The sequence below is a fragment of the Nerophis lumbriciformis genome, linkage group LG25 (assembly GCF_033978685.3).
Source record: "Nerophis lumbriciformis linkage group LG25, RoL_Nlum_v2.1, whole genome shotgun sequence".
In the NCBI taxonomy this organism is placed as follows: Eukaryota; Metazoa; Chordata; class Actinopteri; order Syngnathiformes; family Syngnathidae; genus Nerophis; species Nerophis lumbriciformis.
The window spans coordinates 440,001-466,278 of record NC_084572.2 but is presented as its reverse complement, the minus strand read 5'-3'; the positions used below and the strand labels follow the sequence as shown (position 1 = coordinate 466,278).

General features: G+C 39.7%; 1 protein-coding gene across 2 annotated transcripts in view; it reads left to right on the top strand.

Moving 5' to 3' along the window:
- LOC133621488 (ankyrin repeat and BTB/POZ domain-containing protein 3-A-like) overlaps window positions 1-26,278 on the top strand; it is a 271,547-nt gene that overhangs the window by 170,867 nt on the left and 74,402 nt on the right. For both annotated transcript variants that reach the window (XM_061983534.1, XM_061983533.1), the window contains exon 2: window positions 11,378-11,539. In XM_061983534.1, the coding sequence (XP_061839518.1) occupies window positions 11,378-11,539 (162 nt within the window). The remainder of the gene's footprint in view (window positions 1-11,377; window positions 11,540-26,278) is intronic.

Sequence of the window (26,278 nt, the reverse complement as noted above, 5' to 3'; positions counted from 1 at the left end):
CTCTGAACTTTTTGATGATATTACAGACCTTAGATGGTGAAATCCTTAAATTCCTTCTTCTGTGGACTCGTCAGACCACAGAACACTTTTCCACTTTGCATCAGTCCATATTAGATGAGCTCGGGCCCAGCGGGTGTTGTTGATAAATGGCTTTGGCTTTGCATAGTAGAGTTTTAACTTGCACTTACAGATGTAGCGACCAACTGTAGTTACTGACAGTGGTTTTCTGAAGTGTTCCTGAGCCCACGTGGTGATATCCTTTACACACTGATGTGGCTTTTTCATGCAATACCGCCTGAGGGATCGAAGGTCACGGGCATTCAATGTTGGTTTTCGGCCTTGCCGCTTAGGTGCAGTGATTTCTCCGGATTCTCTGAACCTTTTGATGATATTACAGACCTTAGACGGGGAAATCCTTAAATTCCTTCTTCTGTGGACTCGTCAGACCACAGAACACCTTTCCACTTTGCATCAGTCCGTCTTAGATGAGCTCGGGCCCAGCGGGTGTTGTTGATGAATGGCTTTGGCTTTGCTTAGTAGAGTTTTGACTTGCACTTACTGATGTAGAAACCAACTGTAGTTACCGACAGTGGTTTTCTGAAGTGTTCTTGAGCCCATGTGGTGATATCCTTTACACACTGATGTCGCTTTTTGATGCAGTACCGCCTGAGGGATCGAAGGTGCGTAATATCATCACTTACGTGCAGTGATTTCTCCACATTCTCTGAACTTTTTGATGATATTACAGAGCGTAGATGGTGAAATCCCTAAATTCCTTGCAATAGCTTGTTGAGAAATGTTGTTCTTAAACTGTTCAACAATTTGCTCACGCATTTGTTGACAAAGTGGTGACCCTCGCCTCGTCCTTGTTTGTGAGCATTTCATGGAAGCTGCTTTTACACCCAATAATCAGGGCCGGCCCGTGGCATAGGCCGTATAGGCAAATGCTAAGGGCGCCGTCCATCAGGGGGCGCCACGCCAGCGCCACAAATGTTGGAGAAAAAAAAAAAAAAAAAAAAAGTTGTTACTATTATTTCTAAATACAAAAAAATAATCCCACGTTAATTAAAATGCAAAGTAAAGCCTATTTAATAGAAATATTATTTGTTACAACATTACGCCCCCCCCCCCCCCAACGGTGCGCCCCCTCCCTTCCCGTATCATGACTCTTTTTGGACGTCACCACATCAAAAAATCAACACAAGATGTCAAAACGGCCAAAACTGTCAGGTGCCCAGGGAAGAAAAAAGAGAAAAGAAGAGGAGGAGAAACGAGAAAAGACAGAGTTAGCAGGTAGGTAACGTTAGCCTACATGAAATTATTTGTCTGTTACAGAATGTGATAGTAACCTGGCTTTTTAGCATTAAGCTAATGTTACATGATTCGGCAATTGCTAATCAATAAATAGCTAGTTCTGTTTTAACGTCGGGTTAATATTGTGGAGGGGGCTAAATTGTTATGGAAAATAATAATGTAACGTTAGGTAATTACAGTACTCCCACCTTACATTCCTCAGGGACATTTGTATTAGATCTTTTAAGCAGGTGTTTTTTGTTTACATTGTTATTGCCTTCTGGTTAGCTAATGTTTGCCCTGCAGGTAATAGTCACTTTTCCACCCCTTTATATATTAGGTATAGTTGTAAGTAAAAAAAAAAAGGTCAAAGACAAAGCTATTCGGGTTCTTGTGAGTATATACTTCACTGCCGATGTGGGGGGGGGGGGGGGGGGGGGGGGGGGGGGAGCGCCACCTAAAATCTTGCCTAGGGCGCCAGATTGATTAGGGCCGGGCCTGCCAATCACGGCACCCACCTGTTCTCAATTAGCCCGTTCACCTGCGGGAAGTTCCAAATAAATGTTTGATGAGCATTCCTCAACTTTCTCAGTCTTTTTTGCCACTTGTGCCAGCTTTTTTGAAACCAAATTCCAAAATGAGCTAATAATCGCAAACAACAACAACGTTTACCAGTTCGGACGTTAAGTATCTTGTCTTTGCAGTCTATTCATTTGAATATAAGTTGAAAAGGATTCGCAAATCATTATATTCTTGTCAGGTTTGTCACTGACGGTTTAGTTATGTTTTGAGTTTTTCCTCTGTGTGTGTCTTAGTTTCCTGTCAGCGCTTTTATTTTGTCTTCATTTCCTGAGTGTCTCCCTGAGTGCTGCTTCCCCTCAGCTGTGGCTGATTGGCACCTGGCCACACCTGGTGTCAATCAGCCAGCTACTATTTAAACCTGCCTTCTCCTCCAGTCATGGCTGGATCATTGTCGTTCCTACCTGTCGTGTCGTTGTTCTTAATACTTGTCGTTGTAGCTCTGTCTACTTTTGGTTTCACTCTGCTCATGTCCTAGTTCCTTCGTGTCACAGTAAGTGTTTTTGGTTTCTTGTCCACAGTTAGCCTCTGTGCTATTTTAGTTCATAGCCAAGTTTGTTCTCCGCCTTGTGCGTGCCTTTTGTTACCTTTTCGTTTGTTGTTTTGCCTTAGTGTATAATTAAATCATGTTTTCTCGTACAATGCCTTCCGCCTTCTCTGCATCTTGGGGTTCGTCACCTACAAACTCTGACAATTCTCTTTTTATTTACCAACGTCCCTGGTTTTGGCGTTTGTACATATGGCTCCTTTAATTGGAATATGAAGAAGTAAATGATGCTTGTTATGCAGCAGGGCAGATGAATGAAGAGCACCCTCTGCTGGTGGCTTATAGGCAGTACTGTTGCTAACGTCGCGTTGATATTTCATTTTATTTTTATTTAGGCACTGAAATATGTTTGGTGTTTGTTTTCAAGAAAATAAAAGCGTGATTATATTTCTTCACTCTGACGACGACGCGCGTGTCCGCGGATCGCCGAGCCGCTCTGGCAATCTTTTATTGTGTTTGTGCTTCTCGTGCGCTCAAACCCCGCCGAGCCAATCATAGCGCAATCGCCTGTTGCCATGGCGACTACCTGTTAATATTCCAGGAGAGTTTCCTCCGCGGCGAGGGCGGGTGCGGATGCCCGCCGTCCTCCTGGAGAGAGAAATCGATTTCTGCATGGGAGGGGGGGGGAGTGTGCGCGTTAGATGCCGGCGCACCTGCACGCCGTCAAGACGGTGGATCAGTGTGACATAAGTGACCTTGGCTTGTCGGCACATGCGGCTTACCGCCGCTCAGGATGTTAGCGAGCCCTCCTCCTTTTGTCAGAGCAGTTCCAGAAGTGGTTCTGTCTTTTCCGCGGTCCCACGTGACAGAATGCCCACCCCGAACCCCGCCGCCGCTACGAGTGGCGTTCCCGAGAGATTGTCTGGCCGTCCAATCCAATCTCCTGAAAGCCATCAAGGCCTCCATTCTCCACGGACAAAAAGAGCTTTTTTTTTTTTTTTTTTTTTTCCTTCCTTAAAAGACAGAAATGTCAGGGAGAAAAAGTTAGCAGGTGAAAGTTCATCGTGATTTTTAAGGACACTTTTCATACCTTCGGTGTGATTCGGTTTTCAGCGTAAAATACTCATGTCAGGGTTTTAGTAGGATTCAATCTCTGCGGTTTTGTTGACTACTGCCAGAGGTGGGACCAAGTCATTGTTTTGCAAGTCACAAGTAAGTCTCAAGTCTTTGCCCTCAAGTCCGAGTCAAGTCCCGAGTCAAGACAGGCAAGCCCCGAGTCAAGTCCAAAGTCAAGACTGGAAAGTCTCAAGTCAAGTCCTAAGTGCTGCATTTTGAGTTTCGAGTCCTTTCAAGTCCTTTTAACCACAGACTAATATATTAACACAGATTGTGTATGCTTTTCAAACGCTGTATTTATTTATTAAAACAAGTGCATTTGAAATTGCAGGAAAGAAAATTGTGCTGACATTGCACTTTATAATAGCACTATTAACCAGTCATTTTAAACATGAACTCATTCCTTTACAGAACAAACACATTGAAAAATAAAGTGCAAATGTACTTATTTGTACAAAAGTGTTAACATTGAAAAAACATGACATATACGTGAACATAACAAAAAAGTTGTACTTTTTATATGTCAGGGCCCTATGCTGCATTGCATTTGCAAAAGACCAAATTAGCCAAGAGTCTGTCAGTCATTTGTGCACGATGGGGGCGTAGTATGATGCCACCATGGCTGAAAACTCGCTCCACTGGAGCACTGGAGGCAGGCACTGCCAAGACTCTCATGGCCACTCGGAACAGTGAAGGAAGAGTCTTCATGTTCAATGCCCAGAACAAAAGGGGGGAGAGAGTTGTTTTGGGTTGGTGCACTACTTGTAAGTGTATCTTGTGTTTTTTATGTTGATTTAATTAAAAAAAGAAAAAAAAGAAAAAAATTCTTGTGCGGCCCGATACCAATCGATCCACGGACCAGTACCGGGCCGCGGCCCGGTGGTTGGGGACCACTGAGGTAAACAACCAACAGTATGTCAGAAAGCTAGCTAAAACGGTACACATATTCATAATATAGTATACATTTTAACTGACCTTTATTTGACTATTTTTGTCTTTTTTTAGGTGTCTAAAATACGCGGTGCTGCTGACCGCCGTCTAACGTTACGTGTGATATATTGACTAACGTAACCCTGCTTAAAAAAAATCACTGAACAAAAAGTATGAATAAGGTAGTGAACTGCAACAGATTCCCGTGTTTGCAATAACGTTATAACGTTAGCAGTGAGTTTACAGCCTCACTGATTTAACTACACAGCAAATAAAAGTCACGTTACTTAGCCAATAAACGTTATCTTATATTCAAAACTTACCCTTCTTTGTGCAACTTCAAATGCCGGACGAAGTTGGAGGTTGTTGCCTCTCCATCAGTCATTTTGGAACCGCATGTGTTGCATACTGCAAACCGTTTTGTGTTGACCACCTCGTCATTTTTATACCCAAACAAAGTTATTTTAGGTATCATTTTTTGTTCACTGGCGTGTGGTTTGGACATGTCTTCTTCCTGCAATTTGATTGGATGAATGCTGTGTGATGAAAACAAAGTAGATGTAATTTGATTGGCTGTTGTACTGAGAGCACACCAGCTGACACACGCAACGCTGATAGACAAGTACACAATGAAAAATACGGAGCGCTCCCGAATAACTTTTTCATCTTTGGGTTTTGGGGAAAGTAGCAAGTCATGTCAATTAAGTCATGTCAATTCAAAAGGCTCAAGTCCAAGTGAAGTCACAAGTCATTGATGTTAAAGTCGAAGTCGAGTTGCAAGTCTTTTTACATTTTGTCAAGTCGAGTCTAAAGTCATCAAATTCATGACTCGAGTCTGACTCGAGTCCAAGTCATGTGACTCGAGTCCACACCTCTGACTACTGCTGCAAAATATTGGGATAAAATAAGAGCAACATCAATTGGAGCACAAGTAATAGTCCAATCACAGCTTTAGAGGTTGTGTCACTGAGCTACGTGACTCTAGTCAAACACTGAGTGACTCTCCTCAGTAGCTATTTTTTTTAACGGCCTGCGGCGCATTTTGAAAGTAATATTACAAAAATAAACATTAAAAAGGGGAATAAAACAGGTGTATTGTAACAAGAAAATGTTGCAATATTGACACTAATAACAGGCAGTTTTTTTTTACTTTTAAACTGTCATTGCTCAATAATAATAATAAAACAAACGATAGATCTGAAGTTAATATAGAGACTTAGGCGTTGAAAGTAAAAATAATGCATATTGGTATCTTCATTTTTTATGAGTGTGGGGGCATTTTGGGTCTGTCTCTGTCTCTGCTCAAAAAAGTAGTAATGAAGCTAAATCAATGTTGTTATGAAGTATTTGCCTATTTAAGGCTCCAATTAATTACATTTTTTGGGGGGGGAAATATTACATATTTTGTGTTTTTCCTGTTTAAAATGCAATGTTTTGACAAAAAAAGCATTAAACATATAAAAACTTTATGTCAACGGCTAGATCTGAAGTTGATCTGTAGATATTTAAGTGTTGAAAATAAAATTGAAAAAAAACTGTATTTTTCGGACTTAAAATCCTTTCATTTTCTCAAAACTCGACAGTGCGCCTTATAACCCGGTGCGCCCAATGTACGGAATAATTTTGGTTGTGCTTACCGACCTCGAAGCTATTTTATTTGGTACATGGTGAAATGACAAGTGTGACCAGTAGATGGCAGTCACACATACGAGATACGTGGAGACTGCAATATGACTCAAGTAAACAACAACAACATTTTATATGTTCCATTGAGAATATAGAACATTACACACGGCGCTCAAAAATCTATCAAAATGTTTTAGTAGGACTTTGGTAAGCTATGGAGCCACACCGCTGGATGGATTGTACTGTGCTTCAACATAGGAGTATTATTATGGTGTGTGTATAAGGTAAGACATATTATCTGGCGTTTTGTTTCACTATATTATGTAAAAGCAACTTTTCTTACCCTTTGGTGCCTGCTGATCTGTATTTGGGATCTGCATTAGTCCTGAAAATGTGCGCGCATCCGCCTTTGTACTCCGTGACGATGCTGTAGTCGATAATGTTATGGGACATTCATCCTCCGCTGTTGCCATTTCTAATATAAAGTAGTGCAAAGTTCTTACTTATATCTGTCAGTAAACTCACCATGAAAGCACTAAAACATACCGGTGTAGTGAGTTTACATTATTCACCCAAGGAACTTTAGTTATTAGAGAGTTCCGGCGGGATGGTTTTTCACGGGACACATTTCGGACCTTGTTGTTGCACTAGTGAGCCACGGATGAGGAGATGCTGCCATCAAGGCCTCCATTCTCCACAGACAAAATTTTAAGGACACTTTTCATACCTTATTAATATTGCATATTTAATCATGTAATATTAATATTAAATGTATACTAAATATCAGAATCAGATTCTGATATTTAATATAAATGTAATATTTAATAATATAATATATAATAAATAAATCCATCCATTTTCTACCGCTTGTCCCTTTTTGGGGTCGCAGGGGGTGCCAGAGCCTATCTCAGCTGCATAATCATTATATATAAAAGCATTTTTTCCCTTTAAAATGTTATTATATTATATTTATTTATTCATTACATTTAATAATATGTAATATTAATATTCAATCAATCAATCATCAATCAATCTTTATTTATATAGCCCTAAATCACAAGTGTCTCAAAGGGCTGCACAAGCCACAACGACATCCTCGGTACAAAGCCCACATTTTAAGTATTAAATTAATACTAAATATCAGAATCAGATATTGATATTTAATCAGAATCTGATTCTGATTCTGATATTTAATATATATTTGATATTTAATAATATAATATATAATAAAATATAATAGATAAATCCATTCATCCATCCATTTACTACCGCTTGTCCCTTTTTGGGGCCGCGGAGGGTGCTGGAGCTTATCTCAGCTGCATAGTCATTACATATAAAAGTATGTTTTCCTTTAAAATTGTATTATATTATATTTATTTATTCATTATAATGTAATACATATATACTTTATATTAGCTCCACCAGACTAAAGGACGCAAATATATAGGTTATTTACACAGAAATATTTTCTAAATGTTTATTTACATACCTTAATTTTTTACCCTAGGGTTAGGGTTAGGGTTAGGGTTAGGGTTAGGGTTAGGGTTAAGGGTTAGGGTTAAGGTTAGGGTTAGGGTTAGGGTTAAGGTTAGGGTTAGGGTTAAGATTAGGGTTAGGGTTAGGGTTAAGATTAGAGTTAGGGTTAGGGTTAGGGTTAGGGTTAAGATTAGGGTTAGGGTTAGGGTTAGGGTTAAGATTAGGGTTAGGGTAAAAAAATGTTTTAAAAATTAGAAAATGTTAAAAAAAAAATTTTTTCAAGTTTAAAAATGATTTTCAAGGTAAAAAATTATTTTCAAGGTAAAAAAATGATTTTCAAGGTAAAAAAAAGTTTTTCAAGGTAACATTTTTTTTTCAAGGTTAAAAATGATTTTCAAGGTAAAAAATGATTTTCAAGGTAAAAAAAAATTTTCAAGGTAAATTTTTTTTTTCAAGGTTAAAAATGTTTTTCAAGGTAAAAAAAACGATTTTCAAGGTAAAAAAAAATGTTCAAAGTAAAAAAAAATTTTCAAGGTAAAAATTGATTTTCAAGGTAAAAAATGATTTTCAATTTTTTTTTATTTTTTAAAAATGTTTTTACATTTCTTAATTTTTTTTTAAATTCTTTAAATTTTTTTAAATTTAAAAAAAGTGTTTAACTATTTTTTTATTTTTTTTTATTTTTTAAAACAATTTAAATCAATTCAAAAACAATTTAAAACAATTTAAAACAATTTAAAACAATTTAAAACAATTTAAAACAATTTAAAACAATTTAAACAATTTTAACAATTAACATTTTTTTTTTAGGGTTAGGATTAGGGTTAGGGTTAGGGTTAGGGTTAGGGTTAGGGTTAGAGTTAGGGTTAGGGTTAAGATTAGGGTTAGGGTTAGGGTTAGGGTTAAGATTAGGGTAAAAAAATGTTTTAAAAATTAAAAAATGTTAAAAAAAATTTAAACAATTTAAAAATATTTAATTTTTTTTTTTAAATTTAAGAAATTTAAAAAAAAATTACAGATTTTTAATTTTTTTCTTTTAAATTTAAAAAAATTAAAAACATTTTTACAAAAATTAAAACAAAATTAAAAAAAGTTAAAAAATTAAAAAAAATTAAAAAAAAAAGTTTTTTAAGTTAAAACATGATTTTCAAGGTAAAAAATGAATTTCAAGGTAAAAAAAATTGTTCAAGGTAAAACAATTTTTTCAAGGTTAAAAATGATTTTCAAGGTAACATGGCAGTAAAACGGCTGATCAAACAAAATAGAAGTCATTGTCATGGACCTACTAGCTGCGAAAGCTAGCGCGCCAATCAGCTAAACAGATTCAGTAACTCCACGGTGACGTTTTGTTGAATTTACCGAGGAATTTGTGAAACTGAAACAATACAAGAAAAATGCCATCTTAAATTAATAATACTAACACAGTCGTAAATTAGTTGGTGCGGCTTACATCCCGGTGCGCTCTATAGCCCGGAAAATACGGTACCAAACCCTCCAAAATTTAATATTCGAATGCTAATAATTGTGCCGTTGGACATTAAAAAATTAGCCACGGGTTGCAAATGGGAGTGGGATCACTTGAAGTCACGACAGTGTGACGTGTTGCGCTCTAAAAGCTGTGTGATTGCATCAGTCGCTGTCCACTTTGATTAGGAACGTCATCATTTTGAGCACAAACATTTGGACGTGTTTAAATTGGTATGGCTTCCAATGGGTTGGTGTCAAAATATCCTTGAGAGGAAGTGAGGTCACAAATCCTCTCTTCATGTTCATGACAACCCCAGCAAATAAGATATTCCTTTAGCGGGTGTGAGGGTGCGATAAGACGCAGTGGGAGGTGTGTGTGTGTGTGTGTGTGTGTGTGTGTGTGTGTGTGTGTGTGTGTGTGTGTGTGTGTGTGTGTGTGTGTATGAATAATTCACCCCCCCAAAAAAAAGACCACAAGAAGAAAATAGTTTGCCTGACAACTGTGAATCCATCAACCTCGTTTTGGTACGATGACAGGAACTTTCCAGGAGACGTTTGGAGGAATTCCCGTTTGCTTTCCTCACAGACTTTTTTGGGTTGGGCTCTGCTTCAAATGTTGTTTACGCCACAGTTTGCTGAGCAAGACACGATAGAGGAATAAGCGCTCACGTACTCGCTTGCATGCTATAGGGGATTAAATACTTACAGTCACGCTGATAACAAACATCCAATATGGCCTCCAAACTGGATGAATATTAATGTTGTCACGTTGAGAGGTAACTAATCCTCCGGTTGTCATGGTTACTGCTCTGTACACTTACAACTCTTACAATACTGGGTTTCTAAATGTGTAAACCATGATCGTGAACATTATTTAAAAAAATAAAGGCTTGACATATCTCACTTTGCAGGTAATGACCTTATCTCATGTCAGGTTCCAAGGGGAGAGGGGTCGTAAACAGCCATTGCCCTCGGTCACAAAACAGTTCAAAGAAAAGATGCCTGGCGCTTGCGTCAGGTCCTGCTTTGTAGATCTCGGGTCAAGACAAGATCTTCCTGTGGATTACAATAGGTCAAAAAAAACGGACACCTTCATGTCTCTTCCCATCCTATACAGTGGAGTTTTACAAGCCTTTTGCTTGGTAAGATCAAAGACAGCTTTTGTCCTCTCGGCAGGAACTCATGGCAACACTAAGTTTTGTGATAACTTAGATACAATATGGCCTCCAAACTGGATGAATATTAATGTTGTCACGTTGAGAGGTAACTAATCCCATGGTTGTCATGGTTACTGCTCTGTACACTTACAACTCTTACAATACTGTGTTTCTAAATGTGTAAATTTGTACTACACCATGATCATGAAAATTATTTAAAAAAATAAAGGCAGGCTTGACATATCTCACTTTGCAGGTAATGACCTTATCTCATGTCAGGTTCAAACACCAATGACATCTATTAAACAGGCAAGAAGCAAGGAATTAAACAGAGACAGAATTCAATTTAGCTCATTGAGGAGAAACGTCTGTGATGTACTCTTTGTACAGTCTTCCACCACGCTCTGACAAAATGGTTGCACGCCTCCTCTTTTATTTGGATTTTCCCTGATTACATGGCGACAGCTGTTTTCAAGGGGAGAGGGGTCGTAAACAGCCATTGCTCTCGGTCACAAAACAGTTCAAAGAAAAGATGCCTGAAGCTTGCGTCAGGTCCTGCTTTGTAGATCTCGGGTCAAGACAAGATCGTACAATAGGTCAAAGAAACCGACACCTTCATGTCTCTTCCCATCCTATACAGTGGAGTTTTACAAGCCTTTTGCTTGGTAAGATCAAAGACAGCTTTTGTCCTCTCGAGAGGAACTCATTGCAACACTAAGTTTTGTGATAACTTAGATACAATATGGCCTCCAAACTGGATGAATATTAATGTTGTCATGTTGAGAGGTAACTAATCCCATGGTTGTCATGGTTACTGCTCTGTACACTTACAACTCTTACAATACTGGGTTTCTAAATGTAAATTTAGGTAATACAATAAATGTAATGATAAAATATATTTAAATACTAACTTCCGCCATTAGCGCCAAAATCAATAGCCAAATCAATACCTTAAGAGAAGGCAAGGGGCCATTGCAGCTATTCGGGATACAACACTTCTCAGACGGCAAGAGAACTTTCCAATGTCCGCAGCTGTGAGTCCATTTCCCAAAAAACTTGGTCCCTTCCTCCCGTGGATGTGATACAGGCAGGGTGTGACTACAAATGTGATGCAGGCAGGGTGTGACTACAAATATTGCTTTATGGATGTGACTGTGAAATGGCCAGGCAGCGTGTGCTCAGTCTGACGTGTGTGTCGTTCCCCCGCAGGTGTGCTCAGTCTGACGTCTGTGTCGTTCCCCCGCAGGTGTGCTCAGTCTGCCAGACAGTCTCAACCTGCACCGCGACCAGCAGCGCTCGGGCCGAGGCGGCGGCAGCGGCGGCGAAGATCACGCCTACACGCAGGCCGAACTACGCACCGTGGAGCAGTCGCTGCTCGCCACCAGGGTGGGCAGCATCGCCGAGCTGAGTGAGTGTCACATGACCCCATCATTAATGTCACATGACCCCGTCATGAGTGTCACATGACCCCATCATTAATGTCACATGACGCTGTCATGAGTGTCACATGACCCCATCATTAATGTCACATGACCCCGTCATTAATGTCACATGACCCCGTCATGAGTGTCACATGACCCCATCATGAGTGTCACATGACCCCATCATTAATGTCACATGACCCCATCATGAGTGTCACATGACCCCATCATTAATGTCACATGACCCCGTCATTAATGTCACATGACCCCCGTCATAAGTGTCACATGACCCGTCATTAAAGTCACATGACCCCGTCATGAGTGTCACATGACCCACATGTCACATGTTGTAGTACTAGCATACAGGATGTGATGTAGTACTAGCATACAGGATGTGTTGTAGTACTAGCATACAGGATGTGATGTAGTACTAGCATACAGGATGTGATGTAGTACTAGCATACATGATGTGATGTAGTAGTAGCATACAGGATGTGATGTAGTACTAGCATACAGGATGTGTTGTAGTACTAGCATACAGGATGTGATGTAGTACTAGCATACAGGATGTGTTGTAGTACTAGCATACATGATGTGATGTAGTAGTAGCATACAGGATGTGATGTAGTACTAGCATACAGGATGTGATGTAGTACTAGCATACAGGATGTGATGTAGTACTAGCATACAGGATGTGTTGTAGTACTAGCATACAGGATGTGATGTAGTAGTAGCATACAGGATGTGATGTAGTACTAGCATACAGAATGTGTTGTAGTACTAGCATACATGATGTGATGTAGTACTAGCATACAGGATGTGTTGTAGTACTAGCATACATGATGTGATGTAGTAGTAGCATACAGGATGTGATGTAGTACTAGCATACAGGATGTGATGTAGTAGTAATGAATATGATGTGTTGTAGTACTAGCATACATGATGTGATGTAGTAGTAGCATACAGGATGTGTTGTAGTACTAGCATACAGGATGTGATGTAGTACTAGCATACAGGATGTGATGTAGTAGTAGCATACAGGATGTGATGTAGTACTAGCATACAGGATGTGATGTAGTAGTAATGAATATGATGTGTTGTAGTACTAGCATACAGGATGTGATGTAGTAGTAATGAATATGATGTGTTGTAGTACTAGCATACATGATGTGATGTAGTAGTAGCATACAGGATGTGTTGTAGTACTAGCATACAGGATGTGATGTAGTACTAGCATACAGGATGTGATGTAGTAGTAGCATACAGGATGTGATGTAGTACTAGCATACAGGATGTGATGTAGTAGTAGCATACAGGATGTGATGTAGTAGTAGCATACATGATGTGTTGTAGTACTAGCATACAGGATGTGATGTAGTACTAGCATACAGGATGTCTTGTAGTACTAGCATACAGGATGTGTTGTAGTACTAGCATACAGGATGTGATGTAGTACTAGCATACAGGATGTGATGTAGTAGTAATGAATATGATGTGTTGTAGTACTAGCATACAGGATGTGATGTAGTAGTAATGAATATGATGTGTTGTAGTACTAGCATACATGATGTGATGTAGTAGTAGCATACAGGATGTGTTGTAGTACTAGCATACAGGATGTGATGTAGTACTAGCATACAGGATGTGATGTAGTAGTAGCATACAGGATGTGATGTAGTACTAGCATACAGGATGTGATGTAGTAGTAGCATACAGGATGTGATGTAGTAGTAGCATACATGATGTGTTGTAGTACTAGCATACAGGATGTGATGTAGTACTAGCATACAGGATGTCTTGTAGTACTAGCATACAGGATGTGTTGTAGTACTAGCATACAGGATGTGATGTAGTACTAGCATACAGGATGTGATGTAGTAGTAGCATACAAGATGTGATGTAGTAGTAGCATACAGGATGTGATGTAGTACTAGCATACAGGATGTGATGTTGTAGTAGCATACAGAATGTGATGTAGTACTAGCATACAGAATGTGTTGTAGTACTAGCATACAGGATGTTATGTAGTAGTAGCATACAGGCTGTGTTGTAGTACTAGCATACAGGATGTGATGTAGTAGTAGCATACAGGAGGTGATGTAGTACTAGCATACAGGATGTGATGTAGTACTAGCATACAGGATGTGATGTAGTAGTAGCATACAGGATGTGATGTAGTACTAGCATACAGGATGTGATGTAGTAGTAGCATACAGGATGTGATGTAGTAGTAGCATACATGATGTGTTGTAGTACTAGCATACAGGATGTGATGTAGTACTAGCATACAGGATGTCTTGTAGTACTAGCATACAGGATGTGTTGTAGTACTAGCATACAGGATGTGATGTAGTACTAGCATACAGGATGTGTTGTAGTACTAGCATACAGGATGTGATGTAGTAGTAGCATACAGGATGTGTTGTAGTACTAGCATACAGGATGTGATGTAGTAGTAGCATACAGGATGTGATGTAGTAGTAGCATACATGATGTGTTGTAGTACTAGCATACAGGATGTGATGTAGTACTAGCATACAGGATGTCTTGTAGTACTAGCATACAGGATGTGTTGTAGTACTAGCATACAGGATGTGATGTAGTACTAGCATACAGGATGTGTTGTAGTACTAGCATACAGGATGTGATGTAGTAGTAGCATACAGGATGTGTTGTAGTACTAGCATACAGGATGTGATGTAGTACTAGCATACAGGATGTGATGTAGTAGTAATGAATATGATGTGTTGTAGTACTAGCATACAGGATGTGATGTAGTACTAGCATACGGGATGTGTTGTAGTACTAGCATACAGGATGTGATGTAGTACTAGCATACAGGATGTGATGTAGTACTAGCATACAGGATGTGATGTAGTACTAGCATACAGGATGTGATGTAGTAGTAATGAATATGATGTGTTGTAGTACTAGCATACATGATGTGATGTAGTAGTAGCATACAGGATGTGTTGTAGTACTAGCATACAGGATGTGATGTAGTACTAGCATACAGGATGTGATGTAGTAGTAGCATACAGGATGTGATGTAGTACTAGCATACAGGATGTGATGTAGTAGTAGCATACAGGATGTGATGTAGTAGTAGCATACATGATGTGTTGTAGTACTAGCATACAGGATGTGATGTAGTACTAGCATACAGGATGTCTTGTAGTACTAGCATACAGGATGTGTTGTAGTACTAGCATACAGGATGTGATGTAGTACTAGCATACAGGATGTGATGTAGTAGTAATGAATATGATGTGATGTAGTACTAGCATACATGATGTGTTGTAGTACTAGCATACAGGATGTGATGTAGTACTAGCATACAGGATGTCTTGTAGTACTAGCATACAGGATGTGTTGTAGTACTAGCATACAGGATGTGATGTAGTACTAGCATACAGGATGTGATGTAGTAGTAATGAATATGATGTGTTGTAGTACTAGCATACAGGATGTGATGTAGTAGTAATGAATATGATGTGTTGTAGTACTAGCATACATGATGTGATGTAGTAGTAGCATACAGGATGTGTTGTAGTACTAGCATACAGGATGTGATGTAGTACTAGCATACAGGATGTGATGTAGTAGTAGCATACAGGATGTGATGTAGTACTAGCATACAGGATGTGATGTAGTAGTAGCATACAGGATGTGATGTAGTAGTAGCATACATGATGTGTTGTAGTACTAGCATACAGGATGTGATGTAGTACTAGCATACAGGATGTCTTGTAGTACTAGCATACAGGATGTGTTGTAGTACTAGCATACAGGATGTGATGTAGTACTAGCATACAGGATGTGATGTAGTAGTAGCATACAAGATGTGATGTAGTAGTAGCATACAGGATGTGATGTAGTACTAGCATACAGGATGTGATGTTGTAGTAGCATACAGAATGTGATGTAGTACTAGCATACAGAATGTGTTGTAGTACTAGCATACAGGATGTTATGTAGTAGTAGCATACAGGCTGTGTTGTAGTACTAGCATACAGGATGTGATGTAGTAGTAGCATACAGGAGGTGATGTAGTACTAGCATACAGGATGTGATGTAGTACTAGCATACAGGATGTGATGTAGTAGTAGCATACAGGATGTGATGTAGTACTAGCATACAGGATGTGATGTAGTAGTAGCATACAGGATGTGATGTAGTAGTAGCATACATGATGTGTTGTAGTACTAGCATACAGGATGTGATGTAGTACTAGCATACAGGATGTCTTGTAGTACTAGCATACAGGATGTGTTGTAGTACTAGCATACAGGATGTGATGTAGTACTAGCATACAGGATGTGTTGTAGTACTAGCATACAGGATGTGATGTAGTAGTAGCATACAGGATGTGTTGTAGTACTAGCATACAGGATGTGATGTAGTAGTAGCATACAGGATGTGATGTAGTAGTAGCATACATGATGTGTTGTAGTACTAGCATACAGGATGTGATGTAGTACTAGCATACAGGATGTCTTGTAGTACTAGCATACAGGATGTGTTGTAGTACTAGCATACAGGATGTGATGTAGTACTAGCATACAGGATGTGTTGTAGTACTAGCATACAGGATGTGATGTAGTAGTAGCATACAGGATGTGTTGTAGTACTAGCATACAGGATGTGATGTAGTACTAGCATACAGGATGTGATGTAGTAGTAATGAATATGATGTGTTGTAGTACTAGCATACAGGATGTGATGTAGTACTAGCATACGGGATGTGTTGTAGTACTAGCATACAGGATGTGATGTAGTACTAGCATACAGGATGTGATGTAGTACTAGCATACAGGATGTGATGTAGTACTAGCATACAGGATGTGATGTAGTAGTAATGAATATGATGTGTTGTAGTACTAGCATACATGATGTGATGTAGTAGTAGCATACAGGATGTGTTGTAGTACTAGCATACAGGATGTGATGTAGTACTAGCATACAGGATGTGATGTAGTAGTAGCATACAGGATGTGATGTAGTACTAGCATACAGGATGTGATGTAGTAGTAGCATACAGGATGTGATGTAGTAGTAGCATACATGATGTGTTGTAGTACTAGCATACAGGATGTGATGTAGTACTAGCATACAGGATGTCTTGTAGTACTAGCATACAGGATGTGTTGTAGTACTAGCATACAGGATGTGATGTAGTACTAGCATACAGGATGTGATGTAGTAGTAATGAATATGATGTGTTGTAGTACTAGCATACAGGATGTGATGTAGTAGTAATGAATATGATGTGTTGTAGTACTAGCATACATGATGTGATGTAGTAGTAGCATACAGGATGTGTTGTAGTACTAGCATACAGGATGTGATGTAGTACTAGCATACAGGATGTGATGTAGTAGTAGCATACAGGATGTGATGTAGTACTAGCATACAGGATGTGATGTAGTAGTAGCATACAGGATGTGATGTAGTAGTAGCATACATGATGTGTTGTAGTACTAGCATACAGGATGTGATGTAGTACTAGCATACAGGATGTCTTGTAGTACTAGCATACAGGATGTGTTGTAGTACTAGCATACAGGATGTGATGTAGTACTAGCATACAGGATGTGATGTAGTAGTAGCATACAGGATGTGATGTAGTAGTAGCATACAGGATGTGATGTAGTACTAGCATACAGGATGTGATGTTGTAGTAGCATACAGAATGTGATGTAGTACTAGCATACAGAATGTGTTGTAGTACTAGCATACAGGATGTTATGTAGTAGTAGCATACAGGCTGTGTTGTAGTACTAGCATACAGGATGTGATGTAGTAGTAGCATACAGGAGGTGATGTAGTACTAGCATACAGGATGTGATGTAGTACTAGCATACAGGATGTGATGTAGTAGTAGCATACAGGATGTGATGTAGTACTAGCATACAGGATGTGATGTAGTAGTAGCATACAGGATGTGATGTAGTAGTAGCATACATGATGTGTTGTAGTACTAGCATACAGGATGTGATGTAGTACTAGCATACAGGATGTCTTGTAGTACTAGCATACAGGATGTGTTGTAGTACTAGCATACAGGATGTGATGTAGTACTAGCATACAGGATGTGTTGTAGTACTAGCATACAGGATGTGATGTAGTAGTAGCATACAGGATGTGTTGTAGTACTAGCATACAGGATGTGATGTAGTAGTAGCATACAGGATGTGATGTAGTACTAGCATACATGATGTGTTGTAGTACTAGCATACAGGATGTGATGTAGTACTAGCATACAGGATGTCTTGTAGTACTAGCATACAGGATGTGTTGTAGTACTAGCATACAGGATGTGATGTAGTACTAGCATACAGGATGTGTTGTAGTACTAGCATACAGGATGTGATGTAGTAGTAGCATACAGGATGTGTTGTAGTACTAGCATACAGGATGTGATGTAGTACTAGCATACAGGATGTGATGTAGTAGTAATGAATATGATGTGTTGTAGTACTAGCATACAGGATGTGATGTAGTACTAGCATACGGGATGTGTTGTAGTACTAGCATACAGGATGTGATGTAGTACTAGCATACAGGATGTGATGTAGTAGTAGCATACAGGATGTGATGTAGTACTAGCATACAGGATGTGATGTAGTAGTAGCATACAGGATGTGATGTAGTAGTAGCATACATGATGTGTTGTAGTACTAGCATACAGGATGTGATGTAGTACTAGCATACAGGATGTCTTGTAGTACTAGCATACAGGATGTGTTGTAGTACTAGCATACAGGATGTGATGTAGTACTAGCATACAGGATGTGATGTAGTAGTAATGAATATGATGTGTTGTAGTACTAGCATACAGGATGTGATGTAGTAGTAATGAATATGATGTGTTGTAGTACTAGCATACATGATGTGATGTAGTAGTAGCATACAGGATGTGTTGTAGTACTAGCATACAGGATGTGATGTAGTACTAGCATACAGGATGTGATGTAGTAGTAGCATACAGGATGTGATGTAGTACTAGCATACAGGATGTGATGTAGTAGTAGCATACAGGATGTGATGTAGTAGTAGCATACATGATGTGTTGTAGTACTAGCATACAGGATGTGATGTAGTACTAGCATACAGGATGTCTTGTAGTACTAGCATACAGGATGTGTTGTAGTACTAGCATACAGGATGTGATGTAGTACTAGCATACAGGATGTGATGTAGTAGTAGCATACAGGATGTGATGTAGTAGTAGCATACAGGATGTGATGTAGTACTAGCATACAGGATGTGATGTTGTAGTAGCATACAGAATGTGATGTAGTACTAGCATACAGAATGTGTTGTAGTACTAGCATACAGGATGTTATGTAGTAGTAGCATACAGGCTGTGTTGTAGTACTAGCATACAGGATGTGATGTAGTAGTAGCATACAGGAGGTGATGTAGTACTAGCATACAGGATGTGATGTAGTACTAGCATACAGGATGTGATGTAGTAGTAGCATACAGGATGTGATGTAGTACTAGCATACAGGATGTGATGTAGTAGTAGCATACAGGATGTGATGTAGTAGTAGCATACATGATGTGTTGTAGTACTAGCATACAGGATGTGATGTAGTACTAGCATACAGGATGTCTTGTAGTACTAGCATACAGGATGTGTTGTAGTACTAGCATACAGGATGTGATGTAGTACTAGCATACAGGATGTGTTGTAGTACTAGCATACAGGATGTGATGTAGTAGTAGCATACAGGATGTGTTGTAGTACTAGCATACAGGATGTGATGTAGTAGTAGCATACAGGATGTGATGTAGTAGTAGCATACATGATGTGTTGTAGTACTAGCATACAGGATGTGATGTAGTACTAGCATACAGGATGTCTTGTAGTACTAGCATACAGGATGTGTTGTAGTACTAGCATACAGGATGTGATGTAGTACTAGCATACAGGATGTGTTGTAGTACTAGCATACAGGATGTGATGTAGTAGTAGCATACAGGATGTGTTGTAGTACTAGCATACAGGATGTGATGTAGTACTAGCATACAGGATGTGATGTAGTAGTAATGAATATGATGTGTTGTAGTACTAGCATACAGGATGTGATGTAGTACTAGCATACGGGATGTGTTGTAGTACTAGCATACAGGATGTGATGTAGTACTAGCATACAGGATGTGATGTAGTACTAGCATACAGGATGTGATGTAGTAGTAATGAATATGATGTGTTGTAGTACTAGCATACAGGATGTGTTGTAGTAGTAATGAATATGATGTGTTGTAGTAGTATCATACAGGATGTGTTGTAGTAAATGTGTTTGTCAGTACAAGGAGACATGAAGTATTTGTAATATAATATCAATAATCAATGAGTCTTCAGACTTTCTTAAAGAAGCTCTTCCAGTGTGTGTTATCATCCATGTTCCACATCATCCACATCGTCCTTCATCCTCAGTGTGTGTTATCATCCATGTTCCACATCATCCACATCATCCATGTTCCACATCATCCACATCATCCATGTTCCACAGTCTCATTCATCCTCAGTGTGTGTTATCATCCATGTTCCACATCATCCTTCATCCTTCATCCTTCTCTGAATATTTGATGGTGATGGAGTAGATATTACACTCCTCATTCGTCTTCAGCAGCAAAAAAGTCTTCGAAAAGGTTTTAAAAAAGAATCTGTTGGCTCATTATCATCTCTTCACCTTGGAAGTTTGACTTCTTTTGTTCTGTGACACGTACAAAGTCTGGATATAGATATGATGTATGCATACTTGCATTATAGATCATGAATTAAGATTACACAACATTAATCATATTCTCAGTGCTCAAATATAATAATCGTAACTAAATGTAAAATACATAAGTATATGTATTGTATATTATAGTTGTATATAACATTATGTATGTATATAAATATATCTTTCTTTAAAAAAACTGTCAAGAAAATGAAAGTGCAAATGAAAATACCACTTCACCAATTTAGTCATAATTTTTGGGCTTAAGAAACTTCTCTGATTTTAGCTCCGGGCTTCTTCTGCTTGTTTGAAATGGTCATTACTGCCACAAGTGGTGGAAAAGTGTATTACAACTGAGAACTGGTGCGGCTCACACGGACCACGGCTGAGAAAGAGATCAACTAGAGGGCGCTCACATTTGGCTCTCTGCAAATGGACTCAGTATTTATAATGTAACGTAATCATAACATATCTTTCAAACTTTTATTTGTCGAAACTGTAGAATTGTTTACCATTGTACTGTAATTAATTAAATATTACACTGTAATTAGGCTAAATAACATTGTTTACATAAATATAGTGCTTTTTTTTTTTTTTACCAATTGGAAAAACCAGGTCGTATATTTTCTCTTTGATCACGGCGTTTTCGCTCGTTCGACCGTGTTGATGGGCTCATATTGCCCATCCCATTTGAAGCTGAACTATTACCACAACGGGACATTTTGGCTGCTTTGTAGGGGTGTAACAGTATGTGTATTTGCATCGAACCGTTTCGGTACGGGGGGTTCGGTTCGGTTCGGAGGTGTACCGAACGAGTTTCCACACGGACATATTAAGTAGCGTAACGCACGTTGTGTAAACAATGCACACACGGCATGCTAGCAGCTAACGGGCTAGGACGTCCTCTTTTCACCGGACATGTCCTCTTTTGCGCGGTTTCTTAAATGCCTCAAATGTCCGGCATTTTGAGTTAGGGTTGCGTGTATTTTCAATGTACATTCAGGTTTAAGAAGGGGTTGAAAACAAAACCAATTGTGTGCGCAGCCGCATTGGTGAGGGAGGGGCAGAGACAGAGAGAGAGAGAGAGTTATGATAAACGCGCATGTGTCACCAGGCTCTGCTTTTTATCCATAGATTTATCACATTTAATTTTTTATTATCTATAGCAGGGGTGTCAAAAGTGTGCCATTTGCGGCCCACAGCTAATGTTTTATAAATTCTAAAAATACTATTAAAATAAACAAAAACATAACAAAAGTGAAATAAAAAAGCTTTAAAGGTTAAATGTAATTTAGAAAAAGTTGCAATGTTGACTAATAAAACAAAGCTGTTTTTTTTTCTTTCAAACTGTCATTGCTCAAAACATAATATTGAATCAAAATCAATATTATTATGAATTATTGACCTATCCAAGGTCCCCATTACTTCACATCAAATATTCCACTAAGAAAAATATTTTTGGTGGAAGATTTTTGCAAATTTGGTAAATAAATAACCAAAAAAATTTATATTTTGTTGTTTTCTTACTGTACCGAAAATGAACCGAACCGTGACCTCTAAACCAAGGTACATACCGAACCGTCATTTTTGTGTACCGTTACACCCCTAGGTGCGGCTCATACGGACCACGGCTGAGAAAGAGATCTTTTTTTTGGCAGCCAACTAGGGGGCGCTCACATTTGGCTCCCTGCAAATAGACTCAGTATTTATAATGTAGCGCAGTGATCCCCAACCACCGGTCCACGGCCCGGTACCGGTCCGTGGATCGATTGGTACCGGGCCGCACAAGAAATAAAAATAATAATAAAATAAATAAAAATAAAAAAATAAAAAAATATATATATATATATATATATATATATATATAAAATAAATATATATATATATATATTTTTTTTTTTTTTTTTTTTTTAAATTAAATCAACATAAAAAAAACACAAAATACACTTACAATTTAGTGCACCAACCCAAAAAACCTCCCTCCCCCATTTACACTCATTCACACAAAGGGTTGTTTCTTTCTGTTATTAATATTGTGGTTCCTACATTATATATCAATATATATCAATACAGTCTGCAGGGATACAGTCCGTAAGCACACATGATTGTATTTCTTTATGACAAAAAAAAAACACGCACTGATGTTGGTCGAGGAAGACCTGGTTCTCAGTTCTCAATTCTGGTCTGGATAAACTTGACTGGCCTGCACAGAGTCCTTACCTGAACCCGATAGAACACCTTTGGGATGAATTAGAACGGAGACTGAGAGCCAGCATCGGTGTGTGACCTCACCAATGCACTTTTGGAAGAATGGTGGAAAATTCCTATAAACACACCCCGCAACCTTGTGGACAGCCTTCCCAGAAGAGTTGAAGCTGTAATAGCTGCAAAAGGTGGACCCAGGTCATATTGAACCCTATGGGTGAGGAATGGGATGGCACTTCAAGTTCATATGTGAGTCAAGGCAGGTGGCCAAATACTTTTGAAGACCTGGTTCTGGTGTGGATGAACTCGACTGGCCTGCACAGAGTCCTGACCTGAACCCGATAGAACACCTTTGGGATGAATTAGAACAGAGACTGAGAACCAGGCCTTCTCGACCAACATCATCAGTATGTGACCTCACCAATGCGCTTTTGGAAGTGTCATGACTTGGTCCTGGGTGTTTGCTTTTCCGGAATGCAACGGAAAGTTGGCTCGGGCGAGACGGGAATGTGAGTACATGATTTATTTAATATATTAAAAAAAAGTACAAACGAAAAGCGCGCACAGTGGCGGAGAACAAACTATGAAACCAAAAGACTATAGCATTAATAAACAAAAACTTACTTGGCTTGGACAAAAGTAGCAGCATGAAGGATGGACATGAAAACAAGTGTCAGGAATGGACAGAGCATAAATGTGAGATGTCACCAGAAAAACAAACTGAAAACAATGAACTTAAATACTACAGACATGATTAACGAAAACAGGTGCGTGACTCAAAACGTGAAACAGGTGCGTGACGTGACAGGTGAAAACTAATGGGTTGCTATGGTGACAAACAAGAGTGCACAATGAGTCCAAACGTGGAACAGGTGAAACTAATGGGGTAATCATGGAAACAAGACAAGGGAGTGAAAAGCCAGAAACTAAAGAGTCCAATAACTAAACAAAACATGACTAAAACAAAACATGATTACACAGACATGACAGAACCCCCCCCTTACGGACAGATCCCAGATGTCCAAAAGAAATAGAATTAACAAGAGTCATGGGAGGGCGGGAGGGGGACATGGCGGTGGGTCGCCAGACCAAGTGACCCCAAATCCACCGAGGCATAGTCATGTGGCGGCGGCGAGTGGAACGCCGCTGCAGCAGGCGGGGTGGGCGACCCGGGAATGGCCACATTCGTGGCCGACTGGGAGGTGGGCGCACTTGGCGTGACGGGCGACCAGGTAGCGGCCATATCCGTGGCCGACGAGGAGGCAGGCGCGTCGTCATCGTGGCAGGCGTGGAAGCTCGGCGTAGTGAGTCAGGCGGCGAAGCTCGGCGTGGCGCGTCAGGCCGAAAACTAATGGGTTGCTATGGTGACAAACAAGAGTGCACAATGAGTCCAAACGTGGAACAGGTGAAACCAGGGCCGGCCCGTGGCATAGGCCGTATAGGCAAATGCTAAGGGCGCCGTCCATCAGGGGGTGCCACGCCAGTGCCACAAATGTTGGAGAAAAAAAAAGAAAAAGAAAAAGAGTTGGTACTATTATTTCTAAATACAAAAAATAATCCCACGTTAATTAAAATGCAAAGTAAAGCCTATTTAATAGAAATATTATTTGTTACAACATTACGCCCCCCCCTCCCCCCGCACGGTGCGCCCCCTCCCTTCCCGTATCATGACTCTTTTTGGACGTCACCACATCAAAAAATCAACACAAGATGTCAAAACGGCCAAAACTGTCAGGTGCCCAGGGAAGAAAAAAGAGAAAAGAAGAGGAGGAGAAACGAGAAAAGACAGAGGTAGCAGGTAGGTGAGCCGAACATGAAATTATTTGTCTGTTACAGAATGTGATAGTAACCCGGCTTTTTAGCATTAAGCTAATGTTACATGATTCGGCAATTGCTAATCAATAAATAGCTAGTTCTGTTTTAACGTCGGGTTAATATTGTGGAGGGGGCTAAATTGTTATGGAAAATAATAATGTAACGTTAGGTAATTACAGTACTCCCACCTTACATTCCTCAGGGACATTTGTATTAGATCTTTTAAGCAGCTGTTTTTTGTTTACATTGTTATTGCTTTCTGGTTAGCTAATGTTTGCCCTGCAGGTAATAGTCACTTTTCCACCCCTTTATATATTAAGTATAGTTGTAAGTAAAAAAAAAAAGGTCAAAGACAAAGCTATTCGGTTTCTTGTGAGTATATACACTTCACTGCCGATGTGGGGGGGCGCCACCTAAAATCTTGCCTAGGGCGCCAGATTGGTTAGGGCCGGGCCTGGGTGAAACTAATGGGTAATCATGGAAACAAGACAAGGGAGTGAAAAGCCAGAAACTAAAGAGTCCAATAACTAAACAAGACATGACTAAAACAAAACATGATTACACAGACATGACAGGAAGAATGGTGGAAAATTCCTATAAACACACCCCGCAACCTTGTGGACAGCCTTCCCAGAAGAGTTGAAGCTGTGATAGCTGCAAAAGGAGGAATGGGATGGCACTTCAAGTTCATATGTGAGTCAAGGCAGGTGGCCAAATACTTTTGGCAATATGGTGTATTTAGTTCGGGTGTACCTAATGAAGTGTCCCTCTTCGGACAGCTTCAGAATATATCGGCTTTTGTGTTCTTGGCCCCGCACGTCTTCCAGAATACTTTTGGCAGCTCCTTCCGAGGCGGCCGCGTCGTTCCAAGACAAACCGTAGCGAGCACAAGGACGGCGACAGGCGGCGGGAGATCTAAGAGCCGCGCGCTCGCCAAGGCTTCGCTTTAAACATCAACTCCATTAAGCCCAAACAAGCGCGTCCTTGTTTTCCCCCCGCAAACATCCAACACTAGCTGTTACCCGGCTGCCATGAAGAAGTTGTTCAAACTTTATTTTGAAGGGGGGGAAAAAAAGCATTTTTTTTTTATTGATGGCCCTGCTTTGGCAATACCAGCAAAGGGGCGGAGCCAAACACAATCAGTCTCTTCCAGGACGAAGCATTTTACAGGAGCCATGCTAACCCCGCGGCTTTGCAAATAGCTCTTTATCGCTTCTGAAACATCATGCTAGTCATTCCCAGCTGTTTGCTTTCTGCTGTTTTCACCCATTTGAGTCTCTCATTAGAGAGCAGAAAGAAATAACAGCAGATGATAAGAAATTGCCTCGTGGCTAATTCGGATGTATTTGCAGAAATGTATAATGGATTGTCAAATCAGCCAACAAACATGAATACCGTATTTTCCGCACCATAAGGCGCCCTGGGTTATAAGCCGCGCCTTCAATGAACGGCATATTTCAAAACTTTGTCCACCTATAAGCCGCCCCGTGTTATAAGCCGCATCTAACTGCGCTAAAGGAATGTCAAAAAAACAGTCAGATAGGTCAGTCAAACTTTAATAATATATTAAAAACCAGCGTGATGTGGGCGAGCATGGAGTCGTATATCAACATGGACGGAGCTGCGTGAAAAAAGCCACCCGGCCTCTTCGCGTAAACTTCCCTTAACCACTCGCTCATCTTTTCTTCATCCATCCCTTCGAGTTAGCTTTTATGATGACGCCGGCTGGAAAGGTCTCTTTTGGCAAGGTCTTCCTTTTGAATATCACCATGGGTGGAAGTTTCTGGCCATTAGCATGGCAAGCTAGAACCACAGTGAAGGATGACTTCTCATTCCCTGTGGTGCGAATATTCACCGTACGTGCTCCCGTTGTATCCACAGTGCGGTTCACAGGAATATCAAAAGTCAGTGGAACCTCGTCCATGTTGATAATGTTCTCTGGCCGGATCTTTTTTTCAGCTATCTTGT